The following is a 14945-nucleotide window of genomic DNA, read 5'->3' on the forward strand; positions in this document are numbered from 1 at the left end:
CAGGACACTGGGAAATCAAAAGTGAAACCTTCAGGCGCTAGTGGTTTCAAACCTGAGCTGCCGACCACTTACCACAGTGTAAATGCAGTCTTGAGCAGCTTGCGCTCCAAGCGAAGTGCAAATTGCTTCACTGTGGTTGTAAAGTTGGTGTGTAAACACATTCCTAATCACTATGCAATCCAGTTGCTGCAGTCTGCACCGTTGCCTAAACGCAGGACTCAGTGACACACAATCAGGCTTACGCTTGCTTCTATGTGGGAGGTACCTTCTCAGTGCCTTGCATGGGATGCTGCATTTCTGCTGGTAATGGCACATTTTACCTGCAAATCAGAGAGACTTGAATTCCAACAAGCAAAAAGCAGAGATGCAATATTCTATCTTTATTTTATTAAAAAAACCCGAAAAATTTGCCTGTATAAACAGTTAAAAGGGCGGATTAGGCTTCTGTACATCTCCACCATGTCCATGGTTGCTCATTAGAATTTCTTCTTTCCCATTCACACTTTTAACAATGACAGACAGTAAACAATGTGTAATTTAGTACATCAGGCAAACAGAAAACTACACCATGAAAAGTCTGAACTCAGTAGTTCATCCTCTAACCGAGAAGACTCGAAGCCTGTCAGCTTTCACATCTGTGTCGTCCCTCCCTCTCCGAGGGGAGGAACAGCCAGTAAACTGCTGTGTCGTACAGCATTGGACTTGGTAGCTTATAGTGGGCAAGGGATGCAAAGTCACTCTATCTGGCAAGTAAAGGGGCCAGTGTCCGTTACACGTTGGATAGAGTCGTTAATCTTGGTCGCTTGCAACCATTCTCTGGATGGAGCATTGCCCCCCGGTCACTGATGTCCTGCAGTACGGCCGAAAACCTTCTTTCGCGCGCACTGCACGGCCGCTTGTTGTCAAGCGTTGCATTCAGACTAGCGCGATCAGTGCCGCGGTTTCCATGAGCATGTCGTTGACTGGAGCGGTCCAGCTTGGTGTAACAGAAGTTACTCTTCTCCCAGGTTAAACCCCAAATCCTCAAAAGTCCGTTTCGCTCGAGCGGGGTCACCGGCTGGCCACAGCAAATCTCCCAGAGAACTATTACGGTCAGATCCTCATCAAAAACTGCTGGGGTAACGCTACTTGTCTCTCAGGAGATCCAGCTGGTCCTGATACTCTGTGAAGAGTCTCTGGAATCGAAGGTTCTGTCCAATCACAGGAAGCATCTCCTTTAGCAGCTCTCTCTTCTGCAGGCCCTGCATAAGGAACAGAAAGAACTTTCAGACAAAGGCTTAATAACTATAGCTGCATTGATTTTTGCATTGCAAGAGTGAAGGGGGGAGAAAATGAAAGCATATTCGGTGGCCAAACCAGTGCCACTACTCATGTAGAAGGCAGCAATCTGCATCCTTACCTTCACCAAGGTCTGCACTCTCATAACCACTGTCCCCTTCATCAAAATAACTTCACGATTCCCTTCCTCACTCAAATCCCTACATATCCTTTCTAATCTTAGCAATCTTTGGCCTTACCTGCCCACATACACCCTCCACTCCTCCGACACAGACAGGTTACTCCTCCCTCTCTCCACCTCACCATTAGAGGCCACATTTTCAGACACTACATCCCTCTCTTTCAGAACATTTGGTCTAGTTCCTTCTGCCTCCCCCACCTTTCAAAAATTCCTCCTGCAGCACCCAGTCCCTCACTCACAGTAACACTGCAAGCTGCAGCACCCAGTCCCTCACTCACAGTAACACTGCAAGCTGCAGCACCCAGTCCATCACTCACAGTAACAGTGCAGGCCGCAGCACCCAGTCCCTCACTCACAGTAACACTGCAAGCTGCAGCACCCAGTCCCTCACTCACAGTAACACTGCAAGCTGCAGCACCCAGTCCCTCACTCACAGTAACACTGCAAGCTGCAGCACCCAGTCCCTCACTCACAGTAACACTGCAAGCTGCAGCACCCAGTCCCTCACTCACAGTAACACTGCAAGCTGCAGCACCCAGTCCCTCACTCACAGTAACACTGCAAGCTGCAGCAACCAGTCCCTCACTCACAGTAACACTGCAAGCTGCAGCACCCAGTCCCTCACTCACAGTAACACTGCAAGCTGCAGCACTCAGTCCGTCACTCACAGTAACACTGCAAGCTGCAGCACCCAGTCCCTCGCTCACAGTAACGCTGCAAGCTGCAGCACCCAGTCCCTCACTCACAGTAACACTGCAAGCTGCAGCACCCAGTCCCTCACTCACAGTAACACTGCAAGCTGCAGCACCCAGTCCCTCACTCACAGTAACACTGCAAGCTGCAGCAACCAGTCCCTCACTCACAGTAACACTGCAAGCTGCAGCACCCAGTCCCTCACTCACAGTAACACTGCAAGCTGCAGCACTCAGTCCGTCACTCACAGTAACACTGCAAGCTGCAGCACCCAGTCCCTCACTCACAGTAACGCTGCAAGCTGCAGCACCCAGTCCCTCACTCACAGTAACATTGCAAGCTGCAGCACCCAGTCTGTCACTCACAGTAACAGTGCAGGCCGCAGCACCCAGTCCCTCACTCACAGTAACACTGCAAGCTGCAGCAACCAGTCCCTCACTCACAGTAACACTGCAAGCTGCAGCACCCAGTCCCTCACTCACAGTAACACTGCAAGCTGCAGCACCCAGTCCCTCACTCACAGTAACACTGCAAGCTGCAGCACTCAGTCCGTCACTCACAGTAACACTGCAAGCTGCAGCACCCAGTCCCTCACTCACAGTAACGCTGCAAGCTGCAGCACCCAGTCCCTCACTCACAGTAACATTGCAAGCTGCAGCACCCAGTCTGTCACTCACAGTAACAGTGCAGGCCGCAGCACCCAGTCCCTCACTCACAGTAACACTGCAAGCTGCAGCACCCAGTCCCTCACTCACAGTAACACTGCAAGCTGCAGCAACCAGTCCCTCACTCACAGTAACACTGCAAGCTGCAGCACCCAGTCCCTCACTCACAGTAACACTGCAAGCTGCAGCACTCAGTCCGTCACTCACAGTAACACTGCAAGCTGCAGCACCCAGTCCCTCACTCACAGTAACGCTGCAAGCTGCAGCACCCAGTCCCTCACTCACAGTAACACTGCAAGCTGCAGCACCCAGTCCCTCACTCACAGTAACACTGCAAGCTGCAGCACCCAGTCCCTCACTCACAGTAACACTGCAAGCTGCAGCACCCAGTCCCTCACTCACAGTAACACTGCAAGCTGCAGCACCCAGTCCCTCACTCACAGTAACACTGCAAGCTGCAGCACTCAGTCCGTCACTCACAGTAACACTGCAAGCTGCAGCACCCAGTCCCTCACTCACAGTAACGCTGCAAGCTGCAGCACCCAGTCCCTCACTCACAGTAACATTGCAAGCTGCAGCACCCAGTCTGTCACTCACAGTAACAGTGCAGGCCGCAGCACCCAGTCCCTCACTCACAGTAACACTGCAAGCTGCAGCACCCAGTCCCTCACTCACAGTAACATTGCAAGCTGCAGCACCCAGTCCATCACTCACAGTAACAGTGCAGGCCGCAGCACCCAGTCCCTCACTCACAGTAACACTGCAAGCTGCAGCACCCAGTCCCTCACTCACAGTAACAGTGCAGGCCGCAGCACCCAGTCCCTCACTCAGTGGTGCAGCAGAGCTGGTCGGCCAATCCTTCAGAAAGGATTAAGCCCTTCACCTACCTCTTCCCTTTTATTCAGTCACTAGGTAGCCCGTAGACAGCAAATATTGCTAAAATGAATGAGGATAAATGGAACAAATGAATTAATGGGCCAATGTTATGGAGAAACTGTTCCCTGGACGCCCTTGAAAGAGGATGAACTATGGTTTTGCTATGGTTAGAAACACACATTCCAACTGATGGCGGCTGTGCCAGTGTACAGCCGTGCCCTATTCAGAAAGGCACACATTAATAAACCCAGGCTTCCAGGTGAAAAGGCTCAGACAGGAACCTGTCCTTTTTTCTTTTCCCTCTCCCCGACTCGAAATTTTCTCCTCTACTAAAGACATCAACACATACTGGAGCATGGTCCCACGGACATCAGCAGGACTCCCAAGAGGCAATTCTTCACGTCTGAGTTTAGGCAGGGAGTTTCAACCATGGGGGTATCACAGACAAGCCCAATCTTGAGCTCATTGTTCTCAAATTTGAGCTCAATGCCCACACATTTTTCCAGCAGGGTTAATGGATAACCTGGAGGAGTAGGAAGCTCAAATGATTTTTCTCCTTCTTAGCCCAAAGTAATGGAGGTGACTCATATCCCCCAACACTACTCCGCTGAGATCAGCTAACTCCGTACAGATTAAGCATTGTGCATGGAAGTTTCCTGGTGTGTACAGTTCAGTATTACACTATGGTGCAGTTGCTCACTGAACAAGGCAAGATATAACCCACGATAGTGCACACCAGCATTCCTGAAAATATGCAGAATTATATAGAAATAATTGTACAGCTTGGAAGATACTGGTCACATTCTGGTTACGTATGGAGATAAACTGCAGCCATACTCCAGTGTTTTAATGCTGTTGTCGCGCACTGAAGATTTGTGTCTGAAGTGTTAACTTTTCTTTCTCTAAGCTAAGTTTGTTTTTACCCAGAGTTTCAGGTTTGTTTTGAAGCACTTACCAAGACAGTCGACTCCCACTGGCTACTGGAAGAGTTGTGCACAGGGCCCAGCAAATCTTTGCACAGCTCCCTTAACCGAGGCTCAAATCCTGCAATCAAAAGCAACAATCAAAGGGGTATCTGCGCATGAATCAAATCACTGATTCAAGGCGACATGAGTAACTCTCCTACCTTCGTTTACTAAATAGCGAGTGTAAATGAGAAGCCAGTGACGGTATTCCTGACTGGATTTTAGCGTCATTGCAGCCGCAACCTGATTCTCCAGATAAGCCAACGTCGTCCCTCGCTGTAAGAAGTGGGGCATTGAGGAGAGTCTGGCAGCCTGGCGTCCAGCACTAGAAAATGCAGAGAGATTAACTTTACATTACGTCAGCAGTGAAAGAACAGCCTAGGCACAAAGTGAGCTGCAGGCGTAGTAGTGACATCCTTTTACATAGAATTACATGGACTTTGCAGCACAGAAACAGGCCATTCGGCTCAATTGATCTATGCCGGTGTTTATGCTCCACATGAGCCTCCTCCCTCCCTACTTCATCTAACCTTATATTCCTTTCTCCCTCATGTACTTATTTAGCTTCCCCTTAAATCCCCTTAACTGGGGGCAGGAGGGGGGGCGGTGTGTCCGCTGTGCAGGGCAGGAAATGCACCAGACACTGCAACCATAACCAGTGAGAACAGGCCAAACACACTCACATGGCAAATACATGAGCTATAATATTTTGACTTGGAGTGGAAGAAAATAAAAGTACAGCACAACCTATGCAATATCCTTTTGTATCCAAGTGCACAGCTTGCTGAGCCACAAGGTCCCTTCAGGAAGCTGCTGTTAACGTTATAGTTTCAGGAATTGTATGCATGTGAGTACAATATAGAACAAACTGTGAACCGTTGCAATCTCAATGGAGTGAGCGATGGGGAATAAAAGTAATCACTCTTGCGGAAATATATCGAAATAACGTTTCTAAATCAACAACTTCTGAAAGAACGATCCCAACAAAGAGCAATGTGATAATGACCAAGTAATCTGTTTTTAATGATGTTGGTTGAGGGATAAATATTGGCCAGGACACCGGGGATAACTCCCCAGCTCTTCTTCAAAACTGTGCAGCGGGATCTTTTACACCCACCTAAGCGGGCAGACGGGGCCTCGGTTTAACGTCTCATCTGAAAGACGGCACCTCCAACAATGCAGCACTCCCTCAGTACTGCATAGAAGTCAGCCTATATTTTGTGCTCAAGTCTCTGGACTGGGACTTGAACTCATGACCTTCTGACTCAGGCGAGTGCTACCAACTGAGCCTCAGCTGCCATTTTATCCTACTCATGGATGGATCAGCAATGCTGGCACTTACTTTATCCCACCGCCCTGCACTGTAGCCAGGGGACCTGAGCACAACATGGCCTCCTGAGAAGTTAAGCAACTGCGGTAATCCGCACACTGAACCAGCGAATCCTGCTTATCCGAGATCAAATTCCTGAAAAACAAAGCAATCCACATGAGACAAAAGGCCTGGAGGATGGTGATCCAGGTGTGAGTTTACTGGACTGCCCGTATCATCTCTCATTTAATGTTGGATCATTAGAAGATCAATTCCCAAAGGATGTGGAAAGTAGCTCATAAGGGTCAGCAGCTTTCTTGGATGTTTCAGTCACACCAATAGGTCACTGGATAGGAGACTGCACTCCATCTGTATACTGTGGTCATATTCTTTTTCCAGTAATGGATAACTAGGCAGTAATGTTAACTTTGTCATCTCACTGGTACTTATTTTGGGTTGCAGTATATCAGAGTTCTACACTGGGTTGCACCATTACAGTGTACTTTCTGTGAACTTATCATAGAATACTTACTGCCATGGAGTAGAGTGTGACTGTTGCGAACTGAGTGTGGCTGCAATAGAGGAATTTTAATAATAATAATTTGTGACCTAAGCACTGTGCCCCGGTCTCCTCTTTTACGCTTTTTAAGCGTGGTAGTGACGTGCATCAGGGGTGGCACACACACACACACACACACACACACACACACACGGGCACCCCGATGGCTCTCGGCTGCTTTCAATGAGGTACCTGTTGCTGCCAGGAATATTTCTTACCATTGCGTCATTTGGACTATTACCATATAATGTATGTTCATCACAAACTGGAAACACCCACTAGTACACTTAGTTCTGTTCCGGGAATGCCTAACCCTAATCCCACCACATACACAGCCCCCCAACCCTCCCCAACCACCCCACACCCCCTACCCCCCACCCCCCACAAACCCCCATGCCCCCACCCCACGCGCCTTCCTCCCCAACCCGCACGCACCCACCCCCCCCAACCACACACACACACACACACTCACTCATGTGCAAGGCTAACGTGAAATGAACACCCAATTACATGAAAAGTAATCTGCTCCCTCAGCCCACACTGATCAGATCCGTCGGCAGGTCCCACTTCCAACTGGAATGATACGCGATTTCAAACCAGCAAACATTTTACAGCAGCAACAGATGCCTTCACTACTGGGTTGTTTTAACAGACACTCCCAGTCCTGTACTTTAACAAGCTGCAACAAACTTTGGAAAATCCCACTAGGGTTTCCTATTGTTGACACAGGTCACAGTAAGAAACCCAGCCAGTGCTGCCCCTTTAAATGTTATTAATTCTTTTCAGCTATCTGAAATAAAAAGGAGTATTTAATGGCAAACACACACTGTACAGAAGACAGACACAGTGTGCTCGTTCAGCCCTGACACAGTCAACTTTTTTGCTTATGATTATCCAATAGTGCTCAGGGCTCGACACCTTTGGAAGGGGTAATGGCGTGGATTTGCGTCTGTACACTATTGCATGTATGCCGGCGCACGGTATGCTGGTCTTTCCTGTGAGAGTATCCAGAGCGGGACGGCTACGCAGGAAGGACGGTTTGTTATCTTTACAAACAGCACCAGTACGCTGCCCGCAAAATAGTTTGTTTATACCAAGGGGAAGTCCCCAGTGCACAAAATATCCAAATCTGATTAAATAAACACTCCAATGCGCTATTTATGAACTGTCTGACTGCTAGGTATGGTCTATTCGAAAGTACAGGCAGTTTGGTTACACTCCCCCAGTTAGTCAAATCTGTTAATTGGTTTCAGTCAGATATTTTCAGATTTGCTTAGGTTCATTCATCATGAGATTCAAGGGGTGCAGATTAAAAAGATGTAAAAATAAAATCTCCTTAAAAAGCCTAAAGAGGACTTGTTCCAACCATTCTGACACCACTCGGGAAATGGGGTTGCGCCCTCGAGGCAGTGACACAATGGCCTTGTACACTGAGATCTGCAGCACAAACATTGAGCAAAGATGTATGGGCGGAAGGCAGCCCGTAGCCCGGGGAGGGGGAATTTCTTTCTTATGAGATGGTCGTGTGTATGAGTCACCGGACTGTCCATCATTCAAAATCCCATGTGCGCTCAGAGGAGCCACGTTGCACCGAATCTCTGAATCCAAATCAACGATCAAAAGGGAATTGGATATATACTTGGAAAGGAGAAGAAATTCCAGGGCCATGGAGAAAAAGCAGGGAAGTGGGACTAATTGAGCAGCTCTTCCAAAGAGCCGGCGCAAGCACGATGGGCCGAATGGCCTCCTTCTGTGCTCTAAGATTCAATGACATAAATTAGAAATCATACTGATCCCAACACCAAATCCCTGGGACGTCCCACTACACCCCTACCCCCTAAGTAACTCCTCTAACAAGTTATAATGCCACCCTCTCTGTTCACTAATTCATATCAATGGTTGCTGCATTCAGTATCCCACATTATAACATTACAGTCATCATTAAGCATACACAATGCAGTACTTTATAAACAAAGGAAGAATGATGGGATTCAGTTTACCAAAAATAAATTGCCAGTGCAGTGCGTTGAATGGCAGCCTTTTAAACTGTCCTCCCTAGTTACTAATCCCATGATCATTGAAATTACAGCAAGAAAGGAGGCCATTCAGCACATTTTGCCTGTACCAGTGGCAGCTGTCCCCAAAGCATGGTGGTAGCTAATCCCATTTCCTGCTCTTTCCCTCTACTCTAATATTTTTTGCTCCGAGTGTTATGTAATTCCCTCTTAAGTGCCAGGATTGATTTGGTTTCAATAGCTGCTTGTGATCATGATTCCATCTTCTAATCACCCTGTGTGTGAAAAACATTCTTCTAACCTCACCCTTCATGTTTTAGTAATGATCCTCAATTCATGCCTCTTTGCCACCAATTCATCATCATCCAGTGGAAATAATCTTTCACCATTTACCCTCTCAAACCATTTGAACCCTCATTATCCTTTTCTTCTCTGGTAAATACAGTCCTAACTTTTCAACTACCTTTGCTTAACTACATTCCCTCTAATCCCTGCTTTCTAGTAAATCCAAAACTGCATCTTCTTTCTAGAATGGGAGCACCCAATACTGGGTGAGACTTGGCAGTGGAGTCAGATTTATGCAATTCACTCAGCCTGATTGCCACAGTGTGTCTGGCACCACTTGTTGTTTCATTTTTGGCAAACTACTGAGCCCAGTAGTAAATGTTCCATTTGAAACTGCAGAACATGCTCGTATTTGTTGTGATATTGATTCATCCCTCACTATATTAATTTGTTACTGTGTTAAAACAGCTAATAGCTCTTTTACAGTGCATTAAGAAAGATGAGAGAGAGAAATCAGGAAATTATAGATCTGTTAATCTAACATCCGTTGTGAGTAAGTTAATGGAATCCATAATTAAGGACGGAGTGACTGAGAACATAGAGAAATTTGAGCTGATTAGAGAGAGCCAGCATGGATTTGTAAAGGGTCGGGCATGTCTAACGAACCTAATTTAATTTTTTGAGGAAGTAACTAAAGTAGTAGACAGGGGAATATCTATGAATGCAGTTTATATGGACTGCCAGAAGGTATTCAATAAGGTTCCACATAAGAGACTGTTAGTTAAAATTAAAGCTCATGGAATTGAGGGCAAATTATTGACCTGGTTAAGAGATTGGTTAGGCTGTAGAGACAGAGAGTAGGGATAATGGGTATGTACTCGAATTGGAAGGAAGTGACCAGTGGTGTCCCACAAGGATCCGTGCTGGGGCCTCGACTATTCACTATATTTATAAATGACTTAGATAACACAATATAGAGCCATATATCAAAGTTTGTCAATGACACAAAGATTAATGGCATAGTAAGTAGTGTAGAGGGGAGCCTAAAATTACAAAGAGACATTGATCGATTAAGTCAGTGGGCAAAACTGTAGCAGATGGATTGCAACACAGGTAAATGTGAGGTAATACATTTTGGACCAAAAAGGATAGATCAGAGTATTTTTTAAATGGTGAAAAGCTAGAAACAGTGGAGGTCCAAAGAGATTTAAAGATCCATGTACACAGATCACTAAAATGTAGTAGTCACGTAGAAAAAATGATCAAAAAGGCTAAAGGAATGTTAGCCTTTATAACTAGAGGGCTGGAATATAAAGGGGAGGGAGTTTTGCTACATCTATACAAAGCCCTGGTTAGACCATATCTGAAGTAATGTGTACAGTTCTGGGTACTGCACCTTAGAAAGGATATATTGGCCTTGGAAATAATGCAGTGCAGATTCACCAGAATGTTACCAGAGGTCCAAGGGTTATATTATGAGGAGAGATTACATAAACTAGGCTTGTATTCCCTTGAATATAGAAGGTTGATTGAGGCTTATAGGATTTTGAAAGGAATTGATAGGGTAGATAGAGAGAATCTTTTTCCGCTGGTGGGAGAGTCTAGGACAAGGGGACATAACCTTAAAATCGGAGCCAGGCCATTCAGGAGAGAAGTTAGGATACACTTCTTCACACAAAGGGTGGTAGCAATGTGGAAGTTTCTCCCACAAAAAGCAGTAGAGTCTAGCTCAATTATTGATTTTAAATCTGAGATCGATAGATTTTTGTTAGGCAAGGGTATTAAGGGATACAGAGCCAAGATGGGTGGATGGAGTTAGGATACAGATCAGCCATGATCTCATTGAATGGCAGAACAGGCTCAAGGGGCTGAATGGCCTACTCCTGTTCCTATTTAACGTAATAGGACATCCCAAAATGCTTCGCGGAGGTGACAACTGGATACTGTGCAGCGATGTGAGATAACTGAAGGCATGGTCAAAGAAGAGGCTTTGAAGGAGGGGAGAGACATAGCAAAGTGGAAGAGCATAGGTAGAGCTTTCCAGAGTGTGGAGCCGAGGCAACTGAAGGTACTGACGCCAAACATGAAATGGAGGGGGGCATGCAAAGAATGCTAGTGTCGGAAGAGTGGAGGGCACATGCTGACACATCAGAGTGGAGGAGCTTGCAAGGCGGGGTGTGGAAGGCTGTGGAGGGAATTGCAAATGACAACAAGGATTTCAAATTTGATGCGTTGGACTGGGTGCAAGTGGCAGGATTTTGGATGACTTGCTGTTTATGAAGGAGGAAAACTCAGGAATTCAGCGAGGACAGGAGTGAAGTAATAGAGCTTAGAGGTGACAACGGCACTAGTAAGGGTTTTGCGGGGGGTGGAAGGGAGGTAAGGGTGAAGGCAGGCGATGTTGTGAAAGTGTGAACAGGCCATTTGGATGGTGGACTGAATGTGGGTTCGTAGCTCAGCTCTCAAGGTCAAGCAGACATGGGGGTAGATGAACCATCAGGCTCAACTAAAGGTAGCAGGTAGGGAAGAGGGCTAGAATCGGGTCTAGGGCGAAAAATATTTGGTGGGATCCAAACAGGATGGCTTCGGTCTCCCGGACTTTCAGTTGTAGAAAGCTCTTCTCACCCACAATATGACGATGGATATAAGTCCGACAACCACAGTGATGGATGTGTAGTCAAGGACGGTGGCGGCAAGGTACAGCATTGTGAAAACTGGACCCAGTCCCACGAATGATGCTACAAATGGGCAGGATGAACAAACTTGGACACATCCACAGATTGTAGGAAGAGAAGTCATTGCAGGAGCTGTGCTGGCTACACTGGGACAGGTGACTGATGGTAAACGGCAAGAGTGACAACTACAACACAGCAGCACTGTATCTAACCCTCTCTTCCTTCCCTTCACTGACCCACAACAACCCTCATGCCACCCCATTCCAACTCGTGCCATGCACAATCCCCCTTAAACCAGGGGCACCTATTTGTTCCTCCAGTTTTTTTTAAATATGTAAACGTTGCCCATTAGCAAAGTGTCAGGCGAGGTTCACCCTTTGACCAAACTGCAATTCCTTACCATGTGCAGAGGGAGGTGTTGAAGCAGTATGACTTGCCATTGGACAGAGTGACAACAGGGACGCCGTGGTGTGTAAGCAGCGATTGCGTTATAGTGGTATCGTTACCTGTGAACAAAACGTAAGAGTATATCAAAGCTCAGCCACTGATTGCATCATATTACACAGCTTCCAAGGCCAGGGACCACACCACATTCTGTAATACAGCACCCAGGACCAGGAATTACACTGCAATCATCCTACAGCATCCAGGGCCGGGGATTACACTGCAATCATCCTACAGCACCCAAGGCTGGGGATTATATTACTTTCTGTAATACAGCACCCGTTTCCAGGGATTACAGTAAATTCTGTAATACAACAACCTTGGTCAGGGATGACATTGCATTCTGTAATATAGCACCATGTGCCAAGGATTACACAGCATCTAATAATATAGCATCCTGACAATGACGGGATCACATACCAATTCTAAATGGTATCTGGTATCTTTAGCCAGTGCACCACACTGTGTACAAAGGTTCAAATCCCCATACTACTGCCTTATGCCAGCTCCCCGCCGCAGCATATAGCAAGTGACTGTAATAAAGCTTCACTTTTACAGCTAGTGCTCAACTTGGAAGTGATCCCCATACCAGCTAAAGAAAGGGGTCACAGCAAGAACACTAAAACTAAATCAAAATCAAATCAAATGGATGGTTTTGTTTTGTGAAGATGACTGACAATTAAAAATAATTTGGAGTTGAAACAATTTGTATCTGGCAAAACACTGTGGCATTCAACTAGCTACTGGGCATTATCATAGAATCTTACAGCACAGAAAGAGGCCATTCAGCCCACCGTGCCTGTGCCGGCTCTTTGAAAGAGCTATCCAATTAATCCCATTCCCTACCCTTTCCCCATAGCCCTGTAAATTTCTTCTTTTCAAGTATTTATCCAATTCCCTTTTGAAAGTTACTATTGAAACTGTTTTCACCACTCTTTCAGGCAGTGCATTCCAGATCATCATAACTCACTGCGTAAAACATTTTCTCATCATCTCTCTGGTTCTTTTACCAATTATCTTAAATCTGTGTCCTCTGGTTACCAACCCTCTTGCCTGTGTAAATAGTTTCTCCTTATTTACTCTATCAAAACCCCTCATAACACCTTAACCTTCTCTGCTCTAAGGAGAACAATCCTGGCTTCTCTAGTCTCTCCACATAACAGAAGTCCCTCATCCCTGGTATCTTTCTGGTAAATCTCTACCCTCCCCAAGGCCTAGATATCCTTCCTAAAGTGTGGTACCCCAAATTGGACACTCTGTACCCAACAGCAGAGATTAACCCTTCCCATCTATAGTAACATACTGAGTAATCTGTACCCAGGGACAGATTAACCTTTTCACTGAAAATGTCAAGAGGTGGATGTATCAGTGGGCAACTTATCGCTTTCAAACAGAAAATAATTTCTAAAGTAACTAAAGTCGATTCTTGTCCCAAGACATAAATACAACACACAGACCCTCGAATTTATGGAAAGTTTCAGGGTCCAAGATTTTGCTCTCAAGACTACTGCACATACTAAAAACCAAAGTGGCTGTTGGGAAAGAGTGACCAGGGGTCTTCAGATGTGTGCCTGTGGCATTGTGTAGGGCATAAGGGTGCTAGACAAGAATGTTTGTGGAACTGCCCCTCTCCTATGAACATACAAGCTTTGTATTTCTCAGTAAACAAGAGTCAATAACTATTCCAAAATGAGCATTTCTTTTGTTAAGACAGTTAAAGAAAGAAATACTTGCATTTATATAGCACCTTTCACAACCTCAGGACGTCCCAATTAAGTACTTTAGAAGTGTAGTCACTGTTATAATGTAGGAAAAGCGGCAGCCAATTTGCACATAGCAATATCCCAAAAGCAACAATGAGATATATGACCAGATAACCTGTTATAGTGATGTTGGTTGAGGGATAAATATTGGCCAGGACACCAGGGAGAACTTTCCTGTTTTGTTGGATTTGTCCCACTATTGGAGTGTTCCAGCTCTCATTAGTTAGGGCTTGGGGTGTTGGGAGCCTCACTCAGACCCACCTCGTAGAAATGCCAGCTAACAATCTTTGGAAACACTAAGCGATACAGGGTGGAGGTGAAGCAGACGGCTTGGGCTGAAAACGTCAGAAATTCACAGGCCTGTTGATTAATCGTGACGCGGGGGGAAAAATGTTTGCTTTTTTCAAACTTAATTTGACTGCTCGGAAACAGATGCACAGGAAAAGACAATAAGGAACCAAGACTGCAGCGACAGAAAAAGGCACAATCATTTTATTTTTAAGTTGTCAAAGCCCCCAGCCGAGTTTCACCAGGTGCAACTGACAAACAGCCTAGGGACGGTTCGATAGTCCCATGATTGCATTTTATTAATTGTGTTAGAAATTTACAGGAAATCAAACAGTTTAAAAAATAACAAAAAGTAGATTTATGGTAAAAGCTGTATTTAGGCTATCTGTAGGTAAGGGACAAGGGACTGGAGATTTACTCAGGAGGTGACACACACTGTCCAATTCATCCTGATCATCGAGCACTCTGCCTTCACATCCTTTTGTTAGTCTGAACAGATATCCTCAAGGCAAGAGAGGAGATGACACAAAACTTGGAAGGATAGTAAGCAGTGAGGAGGATAGTGATAGACTTTAAGAGGGTATAGACAGGCTGGTGGCATGGGCAGACACGTAGCAGATGAAATTTAATGCAGAAAAATGCAAAGTGATATATTTCGGTAGGAAGAACGAGGAGAGGCAATATAAACTAGAGGGCACAACTCTAAAAGGGGAACAGGAACAGAGATCTGGGGGTATATGGGCACAAATCGTTGAAGGTGGCAGAGCAGGTTGAGAAAGCGGTTAAAAAAGCATACGGGATCCTGGGCTTTATAAATAGAGGCATAGAGTACAAAAGTAAGGAAGTCATGATGAACCTTTATAAAACACTGGTTCGGCCACAACTGGAGTATTGTGTCCAGTTCTGGGCACCGCACTTTAGGAAAGATGTGAAGGCCTTAGAGAGGGTG

At 45.9% G+C, this 14945-nt stretch overlaps 1 protein-coding gene across 3 annotated transcripts in view; it reads right to left on the reverse strand.

Moving 5' to 3' along the window:
* Window positions 1-365: 365 nt before the first annotated feature.
* hira (histone cell cycle regulator a) overlaps window positions 366-14945 on the reverse strand; it is a 103724-nt gene continuing 89144 nt past the window's right edge. For all 3 annotated transcript variants that reach the window (XM_068005537.1, XM_068005538.1, XM_068005539.1), the window contains 5 exons: window positions 11902-12007; window positions 6001-6123; window positions 4820-4983; window positions 4649-4737; window positions 366-1241 (listed from right to left, as the gene is read on the reverse strand). In XM_068005537.1, the coding sequence (XP_067861638.1) occupies window positions 1125-1241; window positions 4649-4737; window positions 4820-4983; window positions 6001-6123; window positions 11902-12007 (599 nt within the window). In that variant the 3' untranslated portion in view covers window positions 366-1124. The remainder of the gene's footprint in view (window positions 1242-4648; window positions 4738-4819; window positions 4984-6000; window positions 6124-11901; window positions 12008-14945) is intronic.

Source organism: Heptranchias perlo, chromosome 25, assembly GCF_035084215.1.
Source record: "Heptranchias perlo isolate sHepPer1 chromosome 25, sHepPer1.hap1, whole genome shotgun sequence".
Classification (NCBI taxonomy): domain Eukaryota; kingdom Metazoa; phylum Chordata; class Chondrichthyes; order Hexanchiformes; family Hexanchidae; genus Heptranchias; species Heptranchias perlo.